The 14,990-nt window shown below is 59.6% G+C and overlaps 1 protein-coding gene across 1 annotated transcript; it reads right to left on the bottom strand.

The window, feature by feature from the left end:
• Nucleotides 1-370: 370 nt before the first annotated feature.
• SELENON (selenoprotein N) lies at nt 371-14,315 on the bottom strand. The gene is made up of 12 exons (XM_065875979.1): nt 14,133-14,315; nt 13,377-13,494; nt 10,084-10,217; nt 7,169-7,381; nt 6,828-6,952; nt 6,127-6,264; nt 4,453-4,534; nt 3,879-4,067; nt 3,419-3,524; nt 2,209-2,321; nt 2,014-2,115; nt 371-541 (listed from the first exon to the last, which is right to left on the bottom strand). The coding sequence occupies exons 1-12, from the start codon at nt 14,313-14,315 to the stop codon at nt 371-373; spliced, it is 1,674 nt and encodes a 557-aa protein (XP_065732051.1).
• Between the last annotated feature and the right edge of the window lie 675 nt (nt 14,316-14,990).

The following is a 14,990-nucleotide window of genomic DNA, read 5'->3' as shown; positions in this document are numbered from 1 at the left end:
GAGAGAGGGATGGCCTGTCTTCCTAGCACCCACTCTTCCCTTCTACTCGTCCTGCAAGGGCCAGGACTATGTGCCTGAGTGAGTGAGGTCCAGGGAGATGACCCTGGGCCCTCTTCTGGGGTCCCAAGCGGCTTCCGGAGCCAGGTGGGTAGTAAAAGGCTGATGGTGGCAGCTGGAGCTCGAGGTTCATCCACCTGGTCGGCCAAGGACCCCCTGTCCCCCCTTCACTGAGGCAAAGCTCGGATGGCCGCAGACCCCACGGGCAGCCTGAGAGGTGGAAGGTGAAATGTGCGAGGGCTGCTCTGGCTCCGGGGCAGAGGGGCCTGTCCAGCTCCCCGTCCAGCGGGCTTTTCACTGCCCAGCAGGCGCACTAAGCCTGGAGGAGGGGCAGGCCGCGCCGGAGGCCCTCCTTCAGGAACTGCATGTAGGTGGCTGTGGATGGGTCTTCAAAGGTGGATGAGAAGCTGAAGACATTGTTCTCGATGTCCTCAGGCTTCACAGAGGTGATGTCCAAGAAGTAGTTGGCATTGATGTGGTGGACCTGGGAGAAGGGTGGGGTGAGGAGAGCGGGGGCCCAGCCGGGCTCAGTGCCCCCGCAGCCTCAACTGTTCTCGCTGAGGCGGATGGCGGACAGCAGGGGCAACCCGTTCCCTCTCCTCCTCTGCTCACAGGGCCCTCTGACTCCAGGGCTCCACACCTCGCCCACCAGGTGAAACCTAATGCCTTCCGGCATCACCTTTCCCTCCCCTGCCTCCGCGCCCCATGACCTCTCTCCTCTGTTCCCAGAAGCCCTGAACTCCGCACTCACTTCTGTCGAAACGCTTACACGCCTGTGTCCCCATCTGCCTCCTGTTCCAGGTAGGGGCACCTTAAGGGCAGGTGCCCGGTAAATGAACAAACAAATCGAGCGAGTGGGAGAGCACAGGCCACCCACAGCCCAGGCAGAGTCCTGTCCGCCCAGCTTCGCCACCCCTGGCTGGGCCGAGTCCACCACAATGGGCGCCTGTGGAGGGGTGCGAGCTGGCTGGCTACCCCGGGCCTTTCCTCTTCTGAACTCCAGACAGAAGGCCCTTGGCTGGCACCCTCCTCCTCGCCACCAAGCCCTCACCGGACGCCCCCATTCCAGGCCAGCCCCAGCTCTTGCTCCTGCACTGCTCCCCACCCGCTTCCGTCCCTCAGTCCCACACTAACCACCCCTTGGGACTTAAAGGATAAGGGGCAGCTCTGCTCAGGAGCGCGGGTGATGCTGAGGCTCACAGGCGGGCGCCTGTTCTGAAAGTCAGCTCCATTTCTCTTTTTTTTCTTTCTTTCTTTTTTTTTTTTTGGCTGCGCTGCATGGCTTGTGGAATCTTAATTCCCCCACCAGGGACTGAACCCAGGCCCACAGCAGTGAAGGCGCCAAGTCTTAACCACTGGACCGCAGGGAATTCCCGGCAGCTGTACTTCTTAATTATGCAGCTTTTGCCAAGTCTCTGAACCTTTCTGAGCCTCAGTTTCCTTGTTTGTGAGATCAGCATTCGTGCTCATCTATCTCCCAAAGCTCCCGTGAGAACCCAACGCAACGATGTGAGTGCTGTGTAAGGGGCCCTTAGGGAGAGATAGGGTCTTGAAGCCTGGCTCAGCCCGGGGCGTCCCCAGGTCCTCTCTGCCTGTCACGAGGCCTGTCCGTCCCTCCCTCCCTTCCATCCCAGGACTGGCCGCAATGGTCTGAGGTGAGCCTTCCCTTCCAGGTCACGTTCCTGTCCGCTCTGCTGCTAGACCATGCGCACTGCTGCCAGGTCCCCAAAGTGCTGTTGAGGTTCCCTTTCTGAGGGAGCGTCCCGACACCTGCACGAGGCAGGCCGAGGGGACATCAGGGGATAACTGAGGCTCGGACTGGCTAAGACACCAGCCAGGAAGTGGTAGAGCCAGACCTGGAGCCTGATGAGGTCTGTAAGCCGTGCCCCTTGTTTGCCGCTTCCTCTGCCCCATGGTGCCTGGTCCGGGGCCAGGGATGAGTGGTGGGGGACCTACCACGGTGCCATTGGGCAGGCAGATCATCATCTCCACGGGGAAGCTGTACTTCTCCAGGTGCAGGCTGGCCAGCTTCTGGTGGGATGGGTTCTCCTGGTTGTTCTATGGGGGTAGTTGGGCACACTCCTGACACCTCGGCTCCCAGCACTGTCCCAGGGGCTGCCATGGGGCTCTTCCTGCCCACCTGCCACTCACCTGCAGGTCCTCCAGGTCCTTCACTAGGGACCAGGTGCTGATGAAGCTCTCGTTGAGGAGGGTGAGGATGGGCGAACTTTCCAGGACAGTTTCCCGGAGAGTCCGCCCTGAACCTGTTCCGGGAGAGGCAAGGCCAGGTGGGTGAGGCACCCTGCGTGTCTCACTGGGTTTTCTATCAGCAGTAAACCTCATCAACTGTAGAACGGTCAGTGCAGCCAGGTGAAAAAACAGATTCAAAGCACCTACCACAGAGGAGGTGAGGAATAAATGGCAGCTGTAACTAACTTCTGTAACATACTGGCATCCTGGGCTGAGACTTGGCTGGGGGCCTACCTGGCCCAGGGGCTTCTAGACAGTGACAGCTTCTTAAATCCACTAAACTGTGTCCCAGGGCCTTTGCACAGACAATTCTTCTACCTAAAACACTTCCTCTGTCACTTGGAAAACTCATCCTCCTCACCCTTCGAAGTCTCAGGTTATATGTCACTTTCTCTAAAGAAGCCTCCCCTGACCCCGCCACCCCCCGTTACACACTCTCGTGCCACTCGGGACCATGCCTTGTGTAAATTCACCACGCTTGTACTTGTTCATTCACCGTCTGCCTTCTGCACACACTGTGTGCTCCCTGAGGACTGGGGCTGATTCTGACTTCCTCAGTGCAAGGTGCCCAACACCTAGCCTATGGCTCGGCGCGGGAGGTGCCCAGGATGTTTGTCGATTGGCTGCATGTGGGCAGGGCCATTGTTTGCTCATCTTTGTACCCAATGTCAGGCACCCAAAGAACTTTGCACCAGCGGGTCTTTGTTGAATTTTCTGAATAAGTGAATGCAGCCCAGGCTCTGGCACTAGCTTCTCTCACTCGTGTGCAACCCTGCACAGAGTATAGGCACTCTCACGTCTGTTTTCACAACTCTGGGAGGTAAGTACGTTACCCTCTTACTGCTGAGAGAACTGAGGCTCAGGGAAGGAGTCGCTTGGCCAAGGTCTCCAGGCTGACAATGGCTGAGCTGGGCTCTTTCCATTGTGTCCAGCAGCTTCCTCTGGGCTTGGCACAGAAGCCTGCGAACCCTCACCCCACACCCCGCCCCATGTCGTCCCTGAGTCCCTCATGCTGCGGCAGGAGAGTGCCATTGGTCTCAGGGCCTCCTGCACCCACAAGGTATGAAGTCTGCCCCCCTTTCTCCCCTCAGACTGGAAGGGTCTCCCTCACCTCAGCAGGACTGGTCGTCCAGGGCCCCCCACAGCAGGACTGAGTGCACCAGCTTGTTCTCGGCCTTGGCTCGCTCAAAGGCCTTGGTGAACGGCAGGTAGGTGACCTGGGGCCAAGTCGAGACAGAGAGAAGCTATTGTGTGCCGCCAGGGTCCCATTCAGGGGCTGAGTGTGTGATGTGCATGTAGTGTGTGTCTGTAGTGTATATACGTGTGTGTGTACATGTGCATGTATGTTTGCAGTGTGTGTTTGTCTGTGTGAAGGGGTGATGCTGAGCCAGGGGATGCCTCCTCCAAGTTCTAAAGGGCAAAGGGGAGGCTCCCCGGCCCAGGCTGGGCCCCACAGCCTCAGCAGCAAGCCCTGCACGGCATCCCACGCCCAGTGCCCACCTGCTGCTCCCACAGCTCCGGACCCAGCCCCAGGGATCCCAACCCCGCCCCTCACCCCCGTCTGGCCTCACCTTCTTGAAGGGGTACATGGCCACCTCCAGGCGCCGGGCGGCCTCCTCCCAGCTCAGCTCCTGCTGCCATGTGATCTTCTCAAACACAAACTGGAGGGGCTCCCCTGAGGGCAGGCGGCTGTCGATCATGTTGCCATCCTCGTCCAGGATCACAGAGGGCACTGAGGGGCCCGTGGCCTCCAGCTCCATCTAGGCCAGAGGTCAGTGAGGGTTGATGTCACTGAGGGACGTCTCAGCGAGGGGCCTGAGTCCTCCAGGGGCCCCGAGAGACCCTCAAAGATACGCCACTCATTGCAGAGGTGGGGAGACAGGCCCAGGGAAGGGAAGGGCCTGGTCAAGGCTGTGCAGTGAGTCCAGGACAGAGCCAGTGTCTAGCCAGCGTGAAGCCATCTGAGGACCCATGGCAGATGCTGGCTAGGGAGAACAGGTGGCTTCCTAGGATCCTGCTTTGGGGACAGTGGCTTCAGCCTGCAGGAGCTCTTTCACTGCCCCAAGGCTCCTAGCCAGCTGGGCCTCCCTGCAGCCAGGCTGAGCCCCACCTTCCTACCTGGGTAGGGACCACCTGTGCACTCACCTGGGGTATGTAGCCGATGTCCACCTCCATGTTGCTGCTCTCACTGGCCCCGTACAGCCACTCCATGTCCACATTCAGAGACCTGGGGACAGGTGAGAGGGTGGCCAGGGCAGAACACCACCGTCATCAAGGCCCATTAACCAGATGTCGGACTTTATCTCACTGAAAGCATGCAGCTGACCCTATTTTATAGATGAGGATGCTGAGACTTGGGAGGGTGAACCCAAGGTCCCAGAGCCACTAGAGTTCTGACGGCAGAGCCTGGGCCCTTTCCTCTCCCCAGGCCGCCTCTTTGGAAGGCACTGTGACCATACCACCCTCCACTGGCCCAGCCCTTTACAGTTCACGAAGGGCTTCCATACCCATGGCTCATGCACTGTCCACGATCCATGACTCTTTGAGGCAGCACTCATCAGTGCCTCCCCCAGCGGGAAGTCTGGCCTGAGCATGTGCAACCTGAAGATCAGCCACGTGGGGGCGCCCCAGGACAGACAACCAACCACCTTGGGCAGGTGAAGCAGTCAGGGTGAGCTGGGTGCCCTCAGAGCCGGTCAGCAGTCTCGTGGTCTAGGCCTGAGACACAGGCCCAGGAGCAGTTGCCCCCTCCTTCTGTTTCATTCAGTCCAGGACCCCACCTCCAACCCTGGGCTAAGCCCCTGCAGCACAGGGGCTTGCCCGATGAGCGAGGAAGGAGGAGGAGAGCTCGTCCTTCCTCCTCATTTTCCCCGTGGCCTGGGATGCTCCCTCCCTTGGGGGACTGAGAAGAAACCGCTCCTGGTCCTGGGGGCAACTTTCTCTTCGCAGGCTGTCCCAATGACCCCCTCACTCCTGGCCAGGAGCCAGCCTCCCATCTAGCAGATGAGGAAACTGAGGCCTGGAGGGGTCCAGGGCCTTGCCCACAGCCACGGGTGCCACGGCTGAGACTTCGCTCTGGGCCCCTCATCTCTCAGCCCAGGTCTTGTCCCTGCACAGAGTCACTCAGGTTCACTAAGCGGCTGCGTGCTATCAGGGAGGAACCTGGAAAGACTCTCTGCGTCCCCTGCTTCCCTGCCAAGAGGCCGCCCCTGAGCGGTCAGGCAGGCAAGCAGGCAGGTGACTGGCATTGAGCCCTCCCAGGAGCCGCCCCCTGGCCCCCCAGGGTCTGTGGTAGCAACTGCAGGCGTGGAGGGCCTGCTTCTTAGGCCTCTGTATGTGCCCTTCACTCTGCCTGGCTAAACTCTCCTCAGCCCCCAGGTCGCTGCACAGACGTCCCTTCCTTTGGGAGGCCTTCCTGGACCCTGACCAGCCGGGTCCCTCCCCACCTGCTGGCCTTCGCCTAGGGTGGCGTGAGCAGGCTGTGGCTACGGGTCTGTTGGAGGTCTGTCAGCAGTATGGGGCAGGTGGGGAGAGCAGTTCCATCTTCAGGGAGGGGCTGTTGGCCGCTGTGTTGGGTCCCAGCACTGAGCTGGGAAGCCAGGCCCACAGAGCACCTGGGACGCGCCTATCAGACGATGGAATGACCCCCTTCAGCCAGGTATCTCAAGCTACCTCCTCCTGGGTCAGCTCTAGGCCCCTCCCAAGAGAAGTAGCTCTGGGGAGAGACTGCGGGGGCCTCTGAGCCCCTGCACCTGAGCTCCTGGAGCTGGTGGGGGGCAAACGGGAGCAGGGTGCCGGGGCCGGGGCCAAGGCTCTCACCTGTGGTTGGGGACGAAGAGCCGGAAGTCACGGACGTGGGTGGCGTCTTTGGAGAGGATGATGTGGCCCGTGAACTGGCCAGGTGAGAACCAGAAGGGGAAGTCAGGCGGCTCGCTGAGCTGGAACTCCGCGTGGATGCTGGAGGGAAAGGGCCCGGCTGGGAGCAGGTTCCCTGCTGAGCAGAGCCTGCCCACCTGCCCTCTCACTTCTGCCCCAAAGCCTGGAACCCTTGGCCAGACTCTGTGCGGGGCAAAGGGCTGGGCGGGGGAGGAAGAAGTGTGTGGGGCAGGCAGAAGGGACGCCCTCCAAGTGCTGCCCATCCTTCAGGGCCCAGTTCACGTGCTGCCTTCCCCGGAAGCCTTGCCCAAGTCTCCTCTGAGCCCTCCAGGGTGTGTGTGACCTGGTGTCACAGCTCTTACGCACCCCCTTCTGTGTGGATGACAATCATGGCCAACAACCCCATGCTAAGCACATTCAACACCTTTTCTCTTCCTCCTGGAGGAAGTCACCACCGCCCTGATGCACATTGAGGAAAGTGAGGCTCAGAGAGCCAAGGCTGCTTGCCCGGGACCACGGGGTGGTTAGTGGTGGAGCTGGGGGCTTTGAGTCAGGCCCTGCCTCCTGGTGCTCAACCCATCTGTGCTTCCCTGGAGTCCCAGGCCCAGGTGGGAGGCAAGGATGGGGCTGTCAGGACCCCTCACCGGAACATCACGGTGTAGTAGAAGTCGCTGGTGGCGGTCAGGCAGGCGACGGCCCCCTGAGGGGCAAAGCGGGTCTTCACGAAGGGCCGAGGGTGGAACATGCTCAGGAGCCGGTGGATGATGACCTGGGGGGAGGGCAGTGGGACCTGGGCTGGCTTGCTGGGCCCAGCTCCCCTAGGTGAGGGTCAGCTCTGGACCTGGGGCCCAGGTGGGGGCGGGGCCAGAGGCACGCCAGAGAGCAGGTGGGGTAGGCGTGGCCCCGGGGGTCCAGTTGCCGATGGGGAGGGGCCGTGCTGGGGCTGGGGGACAGGGCCCCGGGGCTTGCCACGGGCTACCCTCACCTCCTTGCCCTTGGGGGGTGGTGGGTAGAAGCGGTTGTTGGACAGATAGCCGGTGAAGACGCTCAGCTCACTGGGGATGATCCACCAGGGCTCGCCTAGCTCCGCGTGGCCCCGAGGGGGAAGAAAGGGCCGGAAGTGGCGGGCAGCAAACACCGCGCTTGGCGAGGCTGCGGTCGTCCAGTTGCGGAGGCCGGACAGGGCCAGGCGGGAGACCTGGGGCAGAGGAAAGTCGAAGCTCTGGGGCACTGAGAACGTCCCAGGCGTGTGCGGAGGTCTCCTCGAGCCCTGAGCCAACCCACAAGCCCAGGAAGCAGAGGGACCCAGGAGGCTCCTGCCTGCTCACGGCCACGAGCCTGGCACTCTCCTGCCAGAGCTGAGGCTCATTTCACCTTCCCCGGCCCCTTGCCCAGAGAAGCGGTGCCCCTGTGGCCCCTCAGGTCCAGCCCAGGCCGGAACAGCTCGCTCGAGGGCAGGGGAGCAGAGGCAGCTGGAGGGGGCCCCCAGGACTGGAACAGGGGGCTCTGTGAGGGGGCTTCTCACGGCCTCTTCCCTCCCCCTCCAAGCCCAGGTCCCGGGCCTCACACAGTCCTGCCTGCCTCTTGTACATAAGCCAGCCGACCAACCCTGGGTGCCTCGCCCTGCCCTGGGCTCCCTCTCCCCATCCACTGGCCTTGCTTTCTGCTCTCTAATCCCCCTGCCAAGTCTCCTCCCTGCAGCTAATGTCCCGCTGACGAGTCAGAGTTTAGGTTTGGAGTTAAGTCTGTGGAGGGAGGTGGCAGCCACCTTTGGGTGAAACCTCTAGCACCAAGATCAGGATGAGACCACAGAGGAGGGGAAGGAAGGGCACCCTCAGAGAGCACCCTGCTTCAATTATAGCCTGGGCCACGCTGGCTGGGCACCCCTGGCAAAAGGCCTTCCCTGAGCCATTTCCTCATCAGTAATCCACCCCACTGCTGTCTGATGAGCTGAAGGGAGGGAGAGAATGAGGGTCAGACGCTCTGCAGGCCTCTCTGCACATCTGCCGGGAGCAGAGGCGGAACCTTGGAGCATGCGGGTCCCCTGGTCAAAGCTGCACCTTCAGTAGCTCCTCCCCGCCTTTCTGGGCCACCATCAGTGGCCACCAGGACAGTGAGTGCCTGGCCCCCCTCAGGGTGCTCAGCCACCAGGGAGCTGCCCCACCTTTGACCTCCCTGGTGATGGGACCCGGGCTCGGTGGGAAGCTGAGGTGGGAGGAGAGGGGTTTCACAGGCAAGTTCTCAAAGCGGGGCTGGCTTGCAGGGCCAGGCAGAGCCTGTCCGCCTGTTGCGTCCTGGTCACAGGCTGGCGAGCTCCTAGTGGAGCGGCCCACAGAAGGGGGCTGAGCTAGGGACGCAGGGCTGGGGTGCTGCTCCGGACCCATCTCCCCTGTACGTGCAGGTGGGCCCCCTGCACCTGCCCCACCCTGTTCTCTCTGCCCTGTAGGAGGGACTCATCTGCTCAAACGTCACTTCAGCCCATCAATGCCAGGCCTTTCTCCACCCAGATCTTACTGGACTCTCCCCCTGGACATCTCTCAGGGAACTCAACTTCAACAGTCCAAACTGACCTCATACCCTCCCTACCAGACCCCCAACCCCCATCGGGCAATGGGCCCCATGCACCTGGCCACCAGCCAGAAGCCCGAGTCACCTCAACTCCCCCTCCCTCCCTTTCCATTAGTAGCCACACCCTGCCTTTCTTCCTTTCCCAGCATCCCCCGGGCTGCCTTTCCTCTCCATCACCATGGCCACCCCCCACCTGTCTCCCCCTCCCTCCTGGGAACTGGTCTTCTTGCCTCCCTTTTCTCCCCAGCTGCCAGTTTGGAGAGCCCAGATCTGATGAGAGAATTCTCCTCTTTCAAAATCTGCTATGGTATTTTGCTGCTGCAGAACGAAGGCCAAAGTCAGGCAGCTGAGGCCCTTTGCCATCTGGCAACTTCTCTTCCAGTCCCACTGACCAGGATGCCCCCGCATGTGCCTGTGCCCTGGGTCCAGCCACCCCTTCTCTCTGCCCTCAGTGGCCTGCCTGGCATCTCCTGCTGAAATGACAGTTCAGCCGAGCTGTAAAAGCTGAGTGGCTGTGGGTGAGGCAAAGAGGAAAGGTTGTTCCTGGCTGAGGGACCAGCATATGAGAAGGCTCTCAGCTGGAAGAAAGCCCGGACATCCGGAGTACTGGAAAGCTGAGAGGAGAGCGCAGGGGAGACAGCGGGAAAGGTGGGCAGGGCCTGGGAGGGATTGAGACCTTGTCCACAGGGCCTCGGGTCCTAACCACAGGGCTGGTTAGGATGGCACTTGTCAGGGTCAACCCCACCCTACAGCCGTTGCCAGGGGTTAAACCTCAGGTCCGGGTTCATCGGAGCTCAATGGAGCACCTGTCAGGCTCCAGGCACTGTGCTAGGGGCCTGGGGAGGCACAAATGTGTGAGTCACCGGCCTTGCCCTGAGGAAACTCACAGCCTGGGGGGAAAGGCTGACTTGCAGCAAGTAATGATTACAAGGGAGGCGACTGCATCAGCACGGTCTCTAGTGCACTTGCTGTTTCTTCCAGCCGGATCCTTTTCCCACCCCTGCTGACAATGGGCTGAGGCCTCGTCCCCTGCAGTCACTGTCAAATGTCATTCCCTCCAGGAAGCCATCTAGATCCCCACTCTGGGTCAGAGGCTCATGCTACCTCCCCTACCAGACTGTGTGCCTGGACAGCAGGGACAGCATCGCACCCACTTCTAGACCCCCAGGGCCTGGCGCACTGGGTGCACAGAGGGTGCTGATAAAAGATGGGAGGAAAGACAGAAAGAAGGAAAGATGAGCAGAGCACAGACCCATTCTCAGGAGGTGAGCGCACACAGATGGTCCCTCTGTCTCTGGTCCCGCCTGTGGGGGACCCCCTGCCCCAACTTACCCCTAGGAACCCATCTTTGCTCTTGGTCATGGACTCTGGTAGCAGAGGCTGGAAACGGGCTTCTATGGTGAGTGTCTCCTCGCTGGGGTCAGGGGGCAGATCCTCCTCCTCATAGCTGGCCGAAGGAGTTGACCCTGTGAGATACAGGTCGCTGGAGAGGGGTCCTGCCTTAGATGGCAGGGCCTCACTTCTCTCCGGGTGTCCACACTGGCCAGTGATTAAGGGAGCCGGGCCTGGCAGGGATGGGGATGGGGGTGGGGCTGTAACAGGTAACAATCAACAAAGTAACAATATAGATCACATCGTTTATCAAACATACACAAATTGTATATGTATGATATATAATGTGTACATATGTATACCACATGGTATATCACACATATACATCTTCTCCAATGTATATCACATTTTAGTTTCACAGTCACCCTGTGAAGGCAGTGTTATCAATTCCATTTTACAAATGAGAAACTGGGGGCTCAGAGAGGTGAAGTCACTTCCCCCAAGGACACACAGCTAGGTAGTGTGTGAATCAGGATTCAAATCCAGGCCTGTTTTACTCTAAACCTACGATCAACCACAACCTTCTTGCGGGGGCATTAAGATCTCAAAAGTTTCCTCAAAGGCTTAGGAACCAGACGACCTGGGTTCAAATCCTAGCCCCACTCCTCACCAGCTTGTGTGATGGTTGGCTCAGTGGCTTGTTATGAGGATTAAATGAGATAATCCAGGCCTGGTACAGAGTAAACCCGTAATAAATGTCAGCTGTATTGCTATTACTGGTGGTTTCATGGTTGGGGATCCACATGGCTAGGGCTCAAACCTAATTCTGACTCTAATGTGTGCTCTTTCCACCAGGCCAGGCTGGCTGCAGAAAGGCCATTCTCCCTGTCCCCCTTCCCTCAGCCCAGCTCGGGGGTGAGGTTGGCTCCATTTCCTGGACAATTTGGGGCAAATCACTCATCCTCTCCGGTTTTCCCACATTAGAGATGGAGCCCATGCTACCGTGCCTGTCCCGTCATGAGGGTCTCATGGAGAGCAAAGGCTGCTCAGAGAGGTCAGGGGACGTGGAATCAGGTCATCTTTGGTGTCACAGAAAGAGCACTGGTCCAGAAGTGAGGACACCTGCTTCTCCCTGTTTCCTGAGTGGCCCACTTCCCCACCAGTACGAGGGGCTGGACTGGCAGTGGCTGAACTTGATTCGTCAGATCTCTTCCTGCTCAGAGACCTGCCAAGTCTGTAGTCTTTCAAGGGTGGAGGGAGTCACGATGAAGGCTTTAAGGGAGGCATGACGCCTACTGCAGAAGGGGTGCCTAACAGCAGGGCGGGGTCCCACGACACAGACAACGGAATGAAGCACGGGTGGGTCCTGTTACAACTGCTCTCTTGCTGGTAGAGACCACGCCTGGCATTTGTTGACAGGCTGGACTGACAGACTGAATGGGTGCATTAAGATGGCTGCATTCTTAACCAGGAAGCATCAGAATCACCAGGATGCCTTTTTAAACTACCGATGCCCAGAACCCCCCTCAGACGTACTGAGTCAGAGTCTTCAGGGGCTAGAATCTGGAAAATGCGCTCCCGATGAAGGCTCCCCAGTGGCTCCTGATGCAAAGCCCTGTTCTAAAGAATCATGGCTACTTCTGCATTTGTAAGTCAAGGCAACAAAATTTCAGAACAGCAATCTGGAAACCTCCGGGGAAGGGAACGACGGGAATGTGCAGCGTTATGCCGGCTGGCTTGCTCATCCAATTACGTAACTGTTATCACAGGTAATTACGAATGACGCCCAGCATTTTATGGCTCTTTGGTTTTTTAATAAAAAGGTTTATTTCCCGACTTACAAGTAAAATGTGCTCACTACTGACAACTTGTAAAACTTTTAAGGTATAAAGCAGAAAGTTAAACGCACATAACTGTACCAACTAGAGAGGACTCTTTGCCTCTACTTCCTGCTTAGATCTGGTGTTTCTCTGGTTTTGTTTCTGTTTTTTGTTCTCCCAGAAACTTGGTCCTGTTTTGCACTCACAGTGGCCTAGGAGGTAATTGAGGGAGAGACTCTTTTCCCCCGGATGGAGAAAAAGATTTGTGTGAAAAAATTAAAAGCACACGCAAGCCCAGCAAGCTTGGCCAACATGTCATCGTGAGGGAACTCTTGCTCTCTGGCCATAAGAAAGGACAAGGAGGTGGCTGTGTGGCTGCTGGGGGAAGTGTGTGCAAAATAGGAAGTCGAAGCAAATCCACACAGGGCTGAGCTGTGCATCTGCCCATCTGCCTTCATGACAGTACTGACTGCCCCTGGGAGGCACTGACATATCCGTTCCAGCAAATTAGCATTTTTCATCTGACCCTCCTCCGGCAGTGACCAGAGGCCAGCGCGTCAGCACGTGGCTGACCTACCTGACCCATCCTGAGACACAGAAAGCCCATCACGGTCCTTTGGCGCTTACCTGCCTGAGAGCAGCCAGTGTCTCTTTCTAGTCTTTCCCATCTATTGACCTACTTACACCAGGCAATTTGGGTAACAAGTAGATGCGCAAGTTCGTAAGTTCAAGAAACGTCCCAAGATATGGACACAGAGGTTAGGGTGGTGATGGAGCAGTGAGAGAGGCATCTTATAATTCATTAGAATGCTTCGGCCCCTCATCTTTACAATAAAAATCACTGATTACAACCAGGCAAAAATGGGTAACAAGGTGGGATAGGAATCTGACAGCTCCCGAGCAGAGTTTAATATTTAGCAGTAATGGTAACAGCTCCTGTCTATTGACTATCTACTGCATGGTGGGCACTTTGCTGACATTCTTCTCTAAGCTTCAAATGAGCCGGTGCAGGACCTGAAGACAGAAGGCCCCTAATCCTGGCTCTGCACCTTTCCAGCCTGTGCAAGCTGGAGACCCTTCTTGCGCCTCCGTCTCCTAAACTATGCACGTGAGGATCAGGACAATGTCCATCTCACAGGCACTGTGAAGATTAAAGAGATGACTCGCAGGAGGCGCTTAAAGCCATGTCTGGTCCTGAGAAGGTGGTCAGGGAATGTTACCTAGTTTTAGTCACACGTGAGGAGAACAGGCTTGGGTGTGCGAGTATGTGTGGGTGCCCATGTTGAAGCAGCTTGCCCAAACCACCAGCTGGGAAGTGTCAGAGCTGGGAGGACCCCAGGGCTGCCATGATGCACCGTCCTCCCCCTACTCCAGGCAGCCCTTCTGTTCAGAGCAGACACGGAAGACACAGACCAAGAAGTCGAGGGCGGTGCCCCGGCTCCCTCCTGCCTAGTCCCCAGCCTCTCCCAGTACCTGTCAGCTTCTCAGCAATGGGCTTGAACTCCTCGGGGCTGAGGTACATGTCCCCGTCAGTGTCCAGAGAGGAAAAGAGGAAGAGGCCTTCTGTCCCCAGGGCTTTCAGCGCCGAGTCCTGCTCGGGAGGAGGTGGCTGGGCTGAGCAGTTGTACACCCAACTGGCATCCCAAACAGGCGGAGGGAGCTGCTCCCGCCACATCTTCCTGGGTTCTCTCAGCCCATCTCCCAGCCCATCTGTCCAAACGTCACCTCTGCACGCCCCAGAGCCCCAGTCCCCCTTCCCATCCCTCCTGGTCCCTGCTTCACTCTGAGCCTTCATCCACTGTCCACTCTCTAAGTGCCCCCTTTCTGTCTGGGCCCATCCCGCCCATCTCGTGTCACCCTCTTGGGCCACCCTCACCCTCTTGGTCCACCCATTGTCCTCTCCGGTCTCCCCTCCCCACCGTCCCAGCACTGCCGGCCCGTCCGGATGCTCAGGTCCCACCTTTGCTCTACGTTTTGTCTGCGCTGTCCCCCTGCAGCCTGTCCCAGCTCCTGCCTCACACTGGACCAGTCCTCTCACCTCCCCCATCAGTCCTTCCAAGTCTCCCCGAGCGCTGAAGCCCCGTTTTCCTATCCCTTCCCTGCCGCCCTCCCGGCCCTCCGGCCCCCATCAGCCCCCCGCCCCTCGGAGCCCGGTCCCTCTGCGAGCCCCACCGCTGCCGCGGCCCACCCGAGTCTCACGGCCGCCGCGCCCTCCCCGCCGGCTCGGACCTGCCGCGCGGCCGCCTGGGCCTCGGCGTGGCGAGCGAAGGCCCGGGCGGCGGCGGCAGCGGCGGCGGCGGCGAGGAGCGCTCCGAGCAGCGCCAGGGCGCGGGTGCGGCGCGGCGGAGCCGCGGGCTGCGCGTTGGGGCCGGCGCTGGACGGCTCGCACTCGCCCGGCCGGGCCCGGCCCATGGCGGCGGCTCGCGGCGGCTCCGGACGGGTGGCCGGGGACGCTGACCCGCGGCGGCGCGGGCGCGGGCGGGGCCGGGGGCGGGCCTGGGCGCCGGGGCGGGGCGGGCTGGGACGCGGGGTCCGGCGCACAGCGGGTTCAGTGGGCGCGCGAGTCCGTAAGGGGGCGCCGGGACCCCTGCTCCACGGGCCCCTTCCTGCCAGTCGGTGCCTCCTTCTTGTACTTGGTCTCCGAAAACGAAACCGGGCCTCCGCGTCTCATCTTGCCTGGCGGAGCCGGGAAGCACTTCCAGGAGGAGGATTGGGAGAAGGAGGGGCTGGGCCGGGGTGGGGAGGACACGCACAGCCGAAGCTTTCCCTGGGAAGGGGCTCAGGGGTCGCCAGGCCTGTGTCCACCTTTCTTGACAGATGTGAGGGAGGCCAGAGAAGGGCACTGCCGTCCTCCAGCGGCCGCCGGGCACCCCACTCTCCATCCTTATCCCACCTGCTTGCTAAAAGGTCTTCAGTCATCTAGAAACAGAAAAGCTCCGAAGTTCAACCCTCCCTATTCCCTTCATGGTCCGGCTGGAAGGCCACCACTGTCAGTTCATCAGGGATGGGAACTACCTGATTAAGGCCAACACAGGTGGTGCAGCCCTGAACCCTCACCCGCGGGGCCAAAGTTTCCTAGCCTATAAG

Source organism: Phocoena phocoena, chromosome 1 (assembly GCF_963924675.1).
Source record: "Phocoena phocoena chromosome 1, mPhoPho1.1, whole genome shotgun sequence".
Lineage (NCBI taxonomy): Eukaryota > Metazoa > Chordata > Mammalia > Artiodactyla > Phocoenidae > Phocoena > Phocoena phocoena.
Note: the sequence above shows the minus strand (reverse complement) of the source record. Positions and strands in the feature narration are given on the sequence as shown.